This window comes from Myripristis murdjan, chromosome 7 (genome assembly GCF_902150065.1).
Source record: "Myripristis murdjan chromosome 7, fMyrMur1.1, whole genome shotgun sequence".
Taxonomy (NCBI): Eukaryota; Metazoa; Chordata; class Actinopteri; order Holocentriformes; family Holocentridae; genus Myripristis; species Myripristis murdjan.
In genome coordinates this window covers 4,842,613-4,855,197 of record NC_043986.1, presented here as the reverse complement: position 1 = coordinate 4,855,197, position 12,585 = coordinate 4,842,613, and the positions used below count along the sequence as shown (strand labels likewise).

Here is a 12,585-nt window from a genome sequence, read left to right as displayed (position 1 = left end):
TTTTGTTTTGCGGGTAAGAAATCATTGACATGTATTGTTCCTTTTTTTTTTTTTTTTTTCATTAATACCAAATATGTATTTATTTATTTATTTTATTTATTTATTTATTTTTTTTTTTTACATTTGTGAATGTGCGAATTTGGTAAGAAATAAAATTAATTAATTATTATAAATGCATTATGATCTTTACTACATGAACATAGCAACCAAATCTCATATTTCTATAGAAAAGAGTAAAATTTAAAAAAATATATATTGTTAATTGTAAAATTACTAATATCTTTTCTCGTTGTAGAGAATATTTTTTGTATTTTGCGTTAAAGTTTCATTTTATTTGAACACATTAGTTGTTTTGTTTTTGTTAATGTTTATATGTATGACTTATTTTTTAATGTAAAAAAAAAAAAAAAAAAAAAAAAAAAAAAGTCTTTTGTGCTTCCGGGTCGGAGCCACTTCCTTTCCTGTCGGCCATCTGTCGTACACGGTGGGTTTAGCATCAGCTCTCGCTTGAAAAATGTGAAAATATCACATTACACTCGGATTTTACCGTCATTTCTTTGGGGTTTATCAAAGTTAAAGTGCTCTTCTACATGTAGAGGGTGGTCGGGTTTGGTTTTGCCGCTGAATTTTGCTTGAATTAGTGAAAAGTTTGTCGTGGTGAAGCTCCGTGTCGGCAGCCACATGCGGGGCGGACGGCATGCTAACCGGCTAACACGCTAATGTGGTCGGACATGCTGTTTGGTTAGACTCACACCTCGGAAACACTTTAATTTTACTAAACAGTATTTTATTTTATTATCTGGACACCTGTGATAGTGTTAGGCAGCATTATGACCCTGTGGGATTCCTGTGTTTGTGTGGTTTTATGTTTTGAAGCTAACCAGCTAGCCGCGGCGAGGCTGCAGACGCCGGGAAGAGGAAAACTCATTTTACCTTAATCCTAATTTCCTTTTTTTAATCTCATTTTTTGTTGCTCAGATCCTGTAGGCACTACATCCGCCAAATCCTGAAACATGCAGAACGACGCTGGTGAATTCGTGGACCTTTACGTCCCACGCAAATGGTGAGTGAAGCCCAAATAATCTGGATTGTAGCCTCAACCAGGGATTATTGGCAGCTGGAATAAAATAATAGTTAAGGCCGTATTGAAATGAGGGGAAAAAATCTTTGAAGACCATAAATTAATGAGCGCATTTAGTGTTTTGTGTGTGTTGAGGCCTAATTGTTTGGGCATCAGTGCTTTTGATCAGTTTCTCATTTCTGTATTGTAATATTTGATAGGATTAATGAACACACCTGTTCTTTCTTTGTACACATTTCCATGGTGTATCTTTTTATTTTTATTTTTTATTATTATTATTATTATTATATATATATATTTTTGTTTGTTTGTTTGTTTCTCAATTTAATTCTTCTCTTGAGACTTTGAGCAACTGCAGCTGAGCCAGTTTTCCCTTAGGGATCAATAAAGTATTTCTGATTTTGATGAAATATTGAATCTCACTTTGGGGAGTTTATACTAAAGTAACGTTTAACTGCGTTTTGGCTTGCAGCTCTGCTAGCAACAGAATCATCGGAGCCAAGGACCATGCCTCCATCCAGATCAACATCGCTGAGGTGATCAGATTTATATCAGTTTGACTTCTTGGGGTGTCTGTACTGATCAATAACAGCAGCTACTCATGTATGTCTAAGTGTGTCTTGTGTTAGACCACTTTTTGTTTTTGTTTTTCGGATGTTTTGTTGACTGGAACTGAATAAAGTTAGCAGTAGATTCAAAAGTCGAGTGTGGCATCAGGGATTTTCACATTTTGCAGCAGATCTGTTTCAGTAAAAGGAGCTATTTTCCTAAATTCATTCCAAGTTGCTGTGTGATGAACTGGAAGTCAAAGAATAATGTTGAAGTGATGGGCTGATATTTAATTTTTTGAGTGCATATTCGGGGTGTAACGATAAACGCGTGGTTCACTTTATGTTGCGGTTTTTTGGGTTTCGGTTCAGTTTTGTACATTAGGGAGAAAAACACTTATTTCTTATGTTCTATGTAATTTGTCTCATTGACAATAACTTTTCATTCGGAGATTTGAGATTACAGTATGAAATCAACAAATGTTCTTTCAAATGCAAAAGTCTGTTTAGACTATTTAAAACAGTTTCAGTATATTCACTGAATCATCTGAAGCTCTTGCAGTTTTGAGTCGTGTGTTGACAAAAGATGTGAGCTCAGCCCTGTTTGCTGTGTCTCTCCTGCAGGTCGACAAGGTGACCGGCCGCTTCAATGGTCAGTTCAAGACCTACGCTATCTGCGGCGCCATCCGCAGGATGGTAAGTGTGTGACTTTACATCAGCTGAGTCTGTGGAGCAGCAACTCTGAGCTGCTGTTGGTGTGCAGGAGTTTTAAAGAGTCTTAACATCCCTACCTGCTGTTACCTGAGATTATCGAGCGTGATGGAGACTTAAATCATTTGTGAATCTGCCATGACGTAAGTTTGTTTGGCAAAAAAATATCCACCCAGAGTATTTACTCGTGTTTTGACGAGGATGGACATCTTCTGACGTTACTAACAATGTGCAGATTGAACTTGTGGACGGCTGCGTTTTTTATTCTTCTGATTTCCATCATTCACTTGTTTTTAATGTCTTCTTAGTCTTTGGAAATCTGCCTGTTGCATTTGGTTGTTTCATCAGCGCTCAAAATTTTTGAAGATTTCCGCTCCATTTTGCTGTTTCTTCCGCCTCCTTCAGTCTGTATCCGCAAGCTTGTCATCTGACAGTGTGTGTTGTCTTATTTTAACATAATCAGAGAGGCTGCTTTATTATTACTGCCATTATTAAAGGCCCTGTGTGTTGAGATGAATTCTGAGTGATGTGATTTTCCTTCGCAGGGTGAGGCAGACGACTCCCTGCTGAGGCTGGCAAAGAACGACACCATCGTGTCAAAGTAAGAATCTGTGTCCAGACTGTAAAACCAGAGAAACATTAGCTAGGAGTCAGGAAAACACAACTTAAAACAAACTGAGTTCAACCTGGAGTGCACTTGTACTTGACTTCTTCCAAATTAGTCTGAAATATATGGAATAACACTTTGGTAAAACTGTGGGAAAAGATCTTTCAGTAAACATGAGGCCACATTTTTCTATCATTTCTCATATTCTGACATGTGCCGCTGTGAAGATTAATCTCTGTGGTTGTATGTCAGTTAGTTTTAACATTACTAAACAGGGAATATTTCAAATTGAATTGAAAGCCATTGGGGGGAAAAGGAAAAAGCGAACCCTGTGTACAAAGATTAAAACAAAAAAGACAGGTGGCACATAATTCATGTTGAGGGAGATGAGAAAATAACGTACCTGATCGTAGATAAACTGTAGATAAAATGTGTAAAATATCTAAACAAATAGCGCACTGCTCTTCAAAATAAATAGTTAGCGCTGAGCAGAGTGTCCAATGTGGATTGTACTGCTGACCAGGAGCAGATGGGGTGATCAACTCGTTCCCTGGTAATCAATAGTCTACAGTTTTTTATGGAAGCTGATCATGTCAGATGAAGTTCAATATGACGGTAACATTTGTCAGGATCTTCCATATTCAGGATTAGTTTGAAATTTGGCAATGAAGAGCAGAAGTCAGTCATATGCGAAGTTCGTTTCTTTTTCTTAAGCTCCTGGATGATGATGATGATGATGATGATGATGCATGGAAATCGATATACATCAAATACTGTGGACGAGCACTACTGGCCTTGTGTTGTTTTCACCATGTTGGGGTTTCATGTGCAGTTTGGTTTGGGCTAGATGTTTTTCCTTTTGAGCGCCTCAGTCTTCAGGATTCACTGTACAGGAGAATAAACCAGATTTGAGTTGATGATGGAGCCAGTCTGCCAGATGTGTAAAGGTTGTCTTCTTTCACCAACACCAGCTGCAGGGCTTTACTTTTCAGGTTTATCTAATCTGGTGGTGTTTTGTTTTAGCTAATACGACTTTATTGTCAACCACTACCTCAGCCCCTGCTTCGTCTTAAACAATCATGACAAAAGTGAACATGCAGGGCCAGTTAATGCTTCATAGTTTCCCAAAAATTATAACTCGACAAATCCATGAACTAGTAGCAGTGCCGTCCAGAGAGCCAGCTGGTGATCTCTGCTCCTGTTTACACTGCAATGGTGCCAGTCATTACTGCACCATCAAAACAGTGAACTGAATGTAGTCTTTACTCATAGAAATCAGTAGTTGTTGCATTAGATACTGCTCCTGTGCAGTGTTGCATCACAGGGAACCAGATGGAGGTTGTTCTGTCTATAAATGGTGATTCTTTGTTCTTTTTGCTTGGAGGTGTTTATACAACACTAGAAATTCATATTAAATGGTACCAGTGGGGAATGAGCTTCATTCCTGAGGGGGGGGAAGAAACCCTAAATGGTCAGTGCTGGTTTGTCAGACCCGTATGAGAAGTGGTTGGTCTTTGCAAACTTGACTAATCTCATCTCTTCCTGTCTCTCTTCTGTCTTACAGGAACTTCTAAGTGAGGAGTTGAAGCTGGAAACTTTGTAAAATAAACAAAATGGAAAAAATGCAGCCGCCTCCGTCGTCATTTGTCACTCTTTCTGCTCACCTGTTCGCTCGTTTCCTCTTTTATTGCAGCTCTGAGTTTTGTCAAGTGCTACAGCGACATTTCCTCTCACTGGCACACTGAGCAGGTTTCCTGTTTTTTACTCAGCCTGGGGCATTAAATGACCTGAAGTGACTGCACAAAGCAAAGGCAAATGGGCATTATTTAATAGAACTTCCACTCATGGGGCCAGCAAATATTAAAGTTATGATTCCTTAACATTTTTTCATGTCAGATCAAATATTGTTGGCTTTTTTAATGGAAGCCTTTGAATGTCTGTTTGTGATTTGCTGTGGTGTCTGAATGTTCATGTGCACAGTGGTAAAGAAAAAGTCAACTGAATAAAATACATCCAGGTGATGTAAAATTTAGACTTCTCTAAACAAAATCAAGACTCCTGAATTATCCTGCTGTCTGACTGGTAACTGGAGGGAAGACAAAACAAGATGCAGAAAATGGCACAGGAAATAAAATCAATACACAAGGAAAATTGTTTAAAGGCTTAGTGGGACAGATGTAGAAGTCCATTCCTCTGTAGTGCACTCATGTTGAAAGATGTTTGTCTTTAACAAGAGGGCAACAAGCTGGATGAGCTTGGTAACTGTGTTGTGTAGCTGCCAGTAAAAGTCAGCTCAGTGAGAGATGTTAGAGATAATTTCATTATTTAGTGAGAATCTACAGCTGCACTCAGCTCAGAAACAGTAACGTGCAGCTCTCAAGAATCTGACTACCTCCATATTCAAATAATTCTCATTTTAGAGCTACAAAGTTGAAATTAAACCTGGATCTGAATTCTTCAACCACCTCACAAACTTTAAAAACCCTGCAGCTGCTATTTGAAATCCTTAAAGCAGAGGTGCCAAATCCTGCTCCTGGAGAACTACTGCCTGCATGTTTTAGGCTTCTCCCCGCTATTTACACGCCTGATTTTAATTATTAACTTGTTATCAAGCAGCGGAAGCCTGTCACAGGCTTGATCAGGAGTTGATCATCAGAATCAGGTGTGTTACTAGTGGGGAGCAGCCTAAAACACGCAGGGCAGTAACTCTCCAGGAGCAGGATTTGGCACCTCTGCCTTGCAGTGGTGAGACTGTCGTGGTAATGGTTTATCTTCTCCACTAGAGGGCAGCATGTGACAAGAAATGGAAAAAATACATCCTCAAAACCAAAAACAGTTACAGGCATCAAAGTCACTCCTCAGTCATTTTCAGAGTCACTGAGCTGAATATCAAACTAATGACTGAGAACTTTTCAATGGAAACCTTTAAATGGGCAGATCATGATGGAAAATTCTTCATTAAATTCAACACAGGCTGAGGAAATGAAACATTTCTATCCATGACCTTATGACCTTTGAAATAAATTCAGCATTTAATGAGTGACTGATGGGAACCAGGATCCACCCAACTGCATACTGAGCATCCAGAACAATAAATACACACAATATGATAAACAGCGTACAGATAAAAGGTGGCTGATAGTAAAGAAAGTGATGCAGTGGCTACTAAACTAGTTATTAAAGTGAATATTACTGTAAACAAACTCTTGCCATCCTTAGTGTTTATTGTAATCTGGAATAAGATGCTTTTATTCACTGTTGCTCTGGAGGAGGGAGTGAGCTGAATAAAAAACTTGATGTATACGGCGCTTTTCAAAAATAAATTGTCCAACAGAGAGCAAGAGCCACAAGATTAAAAACATGAAATGCAATTTTAAAAAATGGCGGGTGGGATGAGATAATCCCACCTGTTTCCAGTGCAGTTTCACTCAGTGCAGGAAAACTGTGTAAATCTCTTGAAACAGGGCAGATTAAGGCAGTAGAAAATGACACTTGATAGAAGAAAAGTATGGAAACACCGAGTGGCATTGGAAAGAGGTGGGATTATCTGCAGATTGGTGCAGTTTTGGGTGTAAATATGAGAAATCTGCCTGTGAATCCTGTCTATGTCGGTGGCAGACACACATCATATATCCATACTCTGTTTTCTTCATGACTGAGTATATTTTTAAATGCAGTGTCTAGACAGTAAAAGTGGCCGTGTTTTGTGAGATGTGGACTGAGGAGTTTAATCTCAGGTGCTTCATGTGCTTCACTCTGCACCATCTGGACGGGGCGAGCAGATGAAACGGGTCAAATTGGGAATAACAGGGCAAGGTGAAGTCCCGGTCATTAGTCTAAACACAGTGTGGAGAGGTGACGGGACGGCGGTGAGTGTGTGTGTGTGTGTGTGAGAGAGAGAGAGAGAGAGAGAGAGAGAGCTCAGACTAAATGACAGCTGTCACTAAGTGCTGCTTTACTGCCTCGTTCCCACACCGTCTCCGTGTTTGGCTCTCCGACTCCGGACAGGAAAAGGATTTCTTCTCGTTTCCTCGAGGAAGCTGTCGGACCTTTTTCCCTCTCACACACCTCCACACACACAAAACTTCACCTCCTGTGGCAAAGCAGTTTCATGTGTTTTTCAGTTCACATGTGCTAAATTAGGATTAACGCACATATTTTTACACTTTTACATAAGTCACACTTTTTTTTCTTATTTCCTTTTCATTTCTTATCATTTCTCATATGCTTATATATATATATATATATATATTTTTTTTTTTTTCTTTTTTTTTTTTTTTCTTTTTTTTCTATTTCTTAATTTTTCTTTTAATTTGAGAAACTGCAACTAGCTCAGTTTCCTCTCAGGGATCAATAAAGTATTTCTGATTCTGATTGTGATTCTAATTTTGCGTTTCCAGCCAGTAGAAACGCTGCTTTCAGCAACTTAACCTTTGAAAGAAAAATCCATAATGGAACAATAATTATGTCCTTTTGTTTATTAATTTCTTTCTTTATTAATCAATCAATTAGTCAGTAAAGTGTCACAAATAATGCTCATGAACATGGGAAGTGATCAGAGCCCAAACTGATGTCATCAAACTGCTTTCTCATTCAGAACAGCGGCCAAAAAAAAAAAAAAATAGTATTAATTTTATTACAATATGAACAGAGAAAAGGAGGACAGCCTTAGCATCTTATTGAAAATATTTGCCATTTTTACTTAAACAATGTATTGATTCTCGATTTTTGCTCTGTCACATGATCCAGATCCATGATCCTAATGATACTGGCAGCTAACATCACTTTTTTTTTTTTTTTCTTTTTTTTTTGGGTCATAAAGTAAAAAGAAGAAGCTCATTGGGCAAAATCACACGGGACAAAGTCTTCACTCTCCCAGCTAATCCATCTCTTTCTCCTCTCCCTCCCTTGACCTCCATCCACCTCTCCTCCTCCTCTTCCTCCTCCCTCCCTCTCTCTCTCTCTCTCCCTCCTGTGAAATGACAGAGTCCGCTGAGTGTGTTCTGCTGTTCAGCCTGTCATTACATCAGCTCCACATTACAGCAAATTACTGGCCGTTAGCTGCGTCCCACCTGCCCGCCGTGAGAAAAAAACTGCAGCGGGACCCAAACCCTCCTCGACCTCTGACCTGGACAGAGAACAACAATAATCAGAACAACAACTTCATTTATGGAGCACCTTTTGAAACAGGGGTTACAAAGTGCTTAATAAAACAAATAACACAATAAAGCAATAAAGATGAAAATCCAACATGAAAAACATAATAAAAACACAACAGAATAGAGGAAATTTAAAAGAGGACACTGATTTGCCGGCCTGAGATCTCCAGGCAGGGAATTCCCTCACCTCACCTTTGAAAGAAATGTTGAAACGCTGAAAAAATGAAAACTGTACTTATTTATCACACCTGTGAGTTCACCATTTTGTTGAGTGAACCTGAGAAAGCAACGAGTGAAATGTGTTTTTTTTTTTTTTTTTTTTTTTTTCATCCTAATAAAGTTACAGTAAAGTGATTTCGGCGTGCGGTGGTCACAACCTGTCAGCGGCTTCTACTGTTAAAATCCCCCTCAGTGACCAGCTGGAGCAGCACACAGCCGCCGTTTCCACAGTCTGATCACTGATTACAGCCTTAATTTAAAGGTGCAACACACCAGATTATTTAGTAATAAAAAAAAAAATACACCCGTCTTATCATCCTACATCACAAAGTAGGGCAAAAACAATGAGGAGGTTTGATTTATTTTTACTGAATATTCATTGAACCTTTGTTTCTGGTCTTTTGCTTTCGTTCTTTTTTCTTTTTTTTCCTCCCTAACAAGCATATATATATATATATATATATATATATATTTGCATGTAATGTTTATTTCATATCCGCCAACTATTTTTTTGTTTTTGTTTTTTGGTGTTTATGTGTGTCTGTTCTCATATAAAAATGTCACTACAAATGTAAAAATTATGATTTCTTGGAAGTTCATGTTGATACACAATGACTTTTGCAATAAAAATATTAAAAAAAAAAAAAAAAAAAAAAAAAAAAAAAAGAAAGAAACAGTGAGGAGCAGCCCATCCCCACTGTGAGACGCCACAGTGTCACCATATTTGTCCAAATTAAATTCTGGTATCGGGTTGTGCTTCTACCCACAGGAAGTGATGAATCAAAACGTAAAAGTCCAGAGGAAATGATGCCAGCTTGCTGACCGAGCGGCGAGAGGCTGGTCACACTTTGCAGGAGCGGCGTCTCTGCTCTCCAAACTACATTTTGTCATGCAAACACACACACACACACACACACACAGTCAAAGAAAAAAAAAAACTGACACGGGAAATGAAAGGGTGAGAGAGTGGACCGGGATGAGCAAGCAGGAAATTGTCTTCTTCAGAGAAAGTTGGAGGTAAATAAATGTTTTTGCGGTGAAAACGCCGGCAGCTGAAGGCTGAAGGCTCCTGCTGTGGTTCAGCAACGCCGACGAGGATGCTGACACCGAAAAGCTTGTGTGTGTGTCACTGTCATATAGAAACTGTATCATGGTGCCACCTGTACAAATAGAACGATACAGGCCGAGTGTGTGCATTTGTGTTTGTGTGCATGTGTGTGTGTGAGAGAGAGACAGAGAGAGAGAGGGTAAGATTAAACCAAATTTGACCTGTTATCCCATAATTTGATTTTTGTTTTCTTTTATCAATCATTTTGTCAGAGAAAATTCCATGTTTTGATAAAGTATGCGTCTTTATCTAATGTCAGAGCCATAATGTTAATGTGAATCAAATGGCGTGCGTGTGTGTGTGTGTGTCTGTGTGTGTGTGTGTGTGTGTGTGTGTGTGTGTGTGAGGCCTGAGGCAGCGATCGTCAGCGTGTTGCCTCTTGCCAAACAATGATCTGAACATGAATGGATTGAAGCCCCTCATAACTTCCCTGTCCCCCTCACCTGGCCCCTGCATACCTCTGCAAGACACACACACACACACACACACACACACACACAGAGGAGACAAAGAACACCTTGTTTCAGTCATGAGACAAAGCATAGAAAGCTGCACGGTTCACTTTAGTATTGTGTGCATACATAAAGCTACTGGCTGCATGTTTTCCTGCAGCGTCTGTGTGTGTCAGTGATGAACAGACGCTTTAATGAAAGATTGATTTGTGACATTTTTATGCAATTATTTTTCATTTTGATGTAACTCTACAAAAAAAATCTGCATGCTACCAGGTCATTTAGTCTCATCGCCAATGTTCAAATCTTGTTTTTCTTCAAACAAAGTAAAAACGCTAATCAACTTGTTTCCAGAGTTTTCTTGAATCAAATGCCATTTTCTTGATCTGAATGGGCTGCTTTGCCTTGTTGTGCCTTTAAACTACATATAGCAACATTACACCCTCCGCTTCACCTCTTCAGCCTCATTCAAAGTGACTTGAAACTGAACGTTCTTCAGATAAATGGATCCAAATTTCAGATCAGTTGCACCAGTGTCTCTCGCTGCAGTCAGCACTGCAGCCACAGAGGAAGTTCACTCAAAGCGGCGCCACCTTGTAGCTGAAAGTCTGCAGCTGCACTATATTTTTAGAGCTCAGAGACAAAATAATCCAAGTTAATCCAACAGGAGCCTCATCAGAGTCAAATGCATCTCTCTTTTCCATCCCAAAAGCGCATATTTCACTTTAACTTTCAGTTTTGTACAAGCGATCTGCTGTGAACCCTGAAGCAGAACTGACTGTGCTTTTTTTTTTTTAAAAAAAAAAAGGAATTTGAGCTGCCAACGACCTCTAGTGGTCAGAAAACAGCTACTGCAGCTTTACAGCCAGTTTATCGTCAGGCAATTTGTGACGGCTGCCACAGGCAGTGACATTTAGTTTGCGCTCAGTGCATCACCGCTACGGTCGTTGCGAAGAAAATACAATACATGTCCTGACCAGCAGGGGGCGATGACGCCTGCGTGAGGAGGAGCGTCTGAGGCGCTGCAGCTCGATCATTTTGACGGTCGTTGTCGAGACTTCAGCCGACTTGAACTTTGACCCCTCTGCTCCTGTAGTTGTCATGGCAACAGCAGAGCACTCCTCCTAACGTCAGTATAATTTTCATCTCGTATAAGGGATGAGTCAGCAGCGACGGAAGAGCGGAAATTTGTTGAGAATTAGATTGAGATTAGATCAAGAAATTTGTCCCTGCGTACGTGATGCATCCAAAATCAAAGTGGACCAATGATGAGATGCGTCTTGTTTCAATATTTTTACACTTATCTATAGACTTGACTATTGCAATGCACTTTATTCTGGTATAAGCAAGCGAAACATCCAAAGACTGGAACTGATTCAGTTGGACTGAACCGTTTAAATGTCTCTTCTGGCATTTATTCCCTATATTCCAGATAATGTGTGATATGCATGTGTAAACAGAATAATTCAAAGAACTTGTAATTGACTTTTTTTCTTGTCTTTGTGTGTGTAATCAACTTGTGAATTTTTATAGTGATATCTGAAAGTCAAATGTTGAACCCCTTTCCCCTGTGTGTTAAAAACAGTGTTTTTTGGTAATATGTGGTCATAAATAGGGGATTTCTTGGGACTTTTTTTCCCCTCACTCAGGACAAACTGAGGATACAAAATCAGTTGAGTTTTTTTCTCTTGCAATTTGTCCTAGGTTTTTTTCATAAAATGACTGGACTAATTAGGGAGCTGCTAATCCCATATGAGCCTGATCGCTGCCTGAGATCTTCTAGCAGGGCCCTACTCGCCGTTCCAAGGGCCCGGCTCATCACCAAAGGGGACGAAGCCTTTGCCGTCCGGGCCCCTGAGCTGTGGAACCCCTCAGGCAGGCTAACTCAGTTTCTTCTTTTAAATCTCCTCTTAAGACTCATTTTTATCACATGGCCTTTTATTAACCATTGGTTTTCAGTGTAACTTGTAGTATGTTTTTATTGTTGTATGGGATCTTTTAATAGCTTGTTTTATCATTGTTTTATGTTTATTTATTTGTTATTTGTTTTATTGGAAAGCACCTTGTAACCTTGGTTTGGAAAGGTGCTATATAAATAAAGTTATTATTATTATTATTATTATTATTTAATTAAACTGCAAAGGAAACTGCTGGGATTATCACATTATACAGGCAGATTTTTTTTTTTTTTACCTTGTGTGAAGAAAAACAGGGTTTGAACCCTGAAGATGAGAATAAACGACAAAATGCTTGACGAGCAGCCAAACCACCTCCATCAAAACTCAGAATATAAAACACACAAGCTGAATTATGAAAAGCACGTTGAACCAGTAGGTTTTTAGGGGAATACGGTAAAGGATGGCACTGATTCAGCCAGCCTAAAAATAAGAATATAGAGCAGATAATACAGATAATACAGCAGGTAGAACATATAGAAAATAAAGATACAGAGTCAAGCTGGTACAGAAATCCACTTTAGAAAGAGAGAGAGAGAGAGAGAGAGAGCCCTGCAGGAGTGTGTGGTTTGAAGTGTTTTTGTTGGGCGAGATAAAGAAGAGGGCATGTAGGTACCTGCCAAACACACACACACACACACACACACGGATAACCCAAAACATCCCCTCCCCGGCCCACAGCGCTTCAAACACATCTGCCTCAAGCATTGTGTGTGTGTCTTTGCATGTGCGTGTGCATGTGTGT

At 39.3% G+C, this 12,585-nt stretch overlaps 1 protein-coding gene across 2 annotated transcripts; it reads left to right on the top strand.

Moving 5' to 3' along the window:
- The first annotated feature begins 417 nt into the window (after positions 1-417).
- On the top strand, positions 418-11,631 carry rps21 (ribosomal protein S21). Of its 2 annotated transcripts, XM_030056446.1 has the most exons (8): positions 418-484; positions 979-1,063; positions 1,554-1,617; positions 2,254-2,325; positions 2,886-2,941; positions 4,512-4,521; positions 5,249-5,252; positions 11,621-11,631. In XM_030056446.1, the coding sequence occupies exons 2-6, from the start codon at positions 1,014-1,016 to the stop codon at positions 4,519-4,521; spliced, it is 252 nt and encodes an 83-aa protein (XP_029912306.1). In that variant the 5' UTR covers positions 418-484; positions 979-1,013; the 3' UTR covers positions 5,249-5,252; positions 11,621-11,631. The 2 variants fall into 2 exon arrangements, with proteins under 2 accessions (XP_029912306.1, XP_029912305.1); XM_030056445.1 differs by lacking the exons at positions 5,249-5,252; positions 11,621-11,631 and having other exon boundaries at positions 4,512-4,572.
- Positions 11,632-12,585: the final 954 nt, after the last annotated feature.

Bases quoted from the DNA above. Each gene is read 5' to 3' on its own strand.
- rps21 (XM_030056446.1), top strand. From the start codon at position 1,014: ATGCAGAACGACGCTGGTGAATTCGTGGACCTTTACGTCCCACGCAAA. The intron at 1,618-2,253 runs GTGATCAGATTT...TCTCTCCTGCAG, and splicing joins TCCAGATCAACATCGCTGAG to GTCGACAAGGTGACCGGCCG. The intron at 2,326-2,885 runs GTAAGTGTGTGA...TTTCCTTCGCAG, and splicing joins GCGGCGCCATCCGCAGGATG to GGTGAGGCAGACGACTCCCT.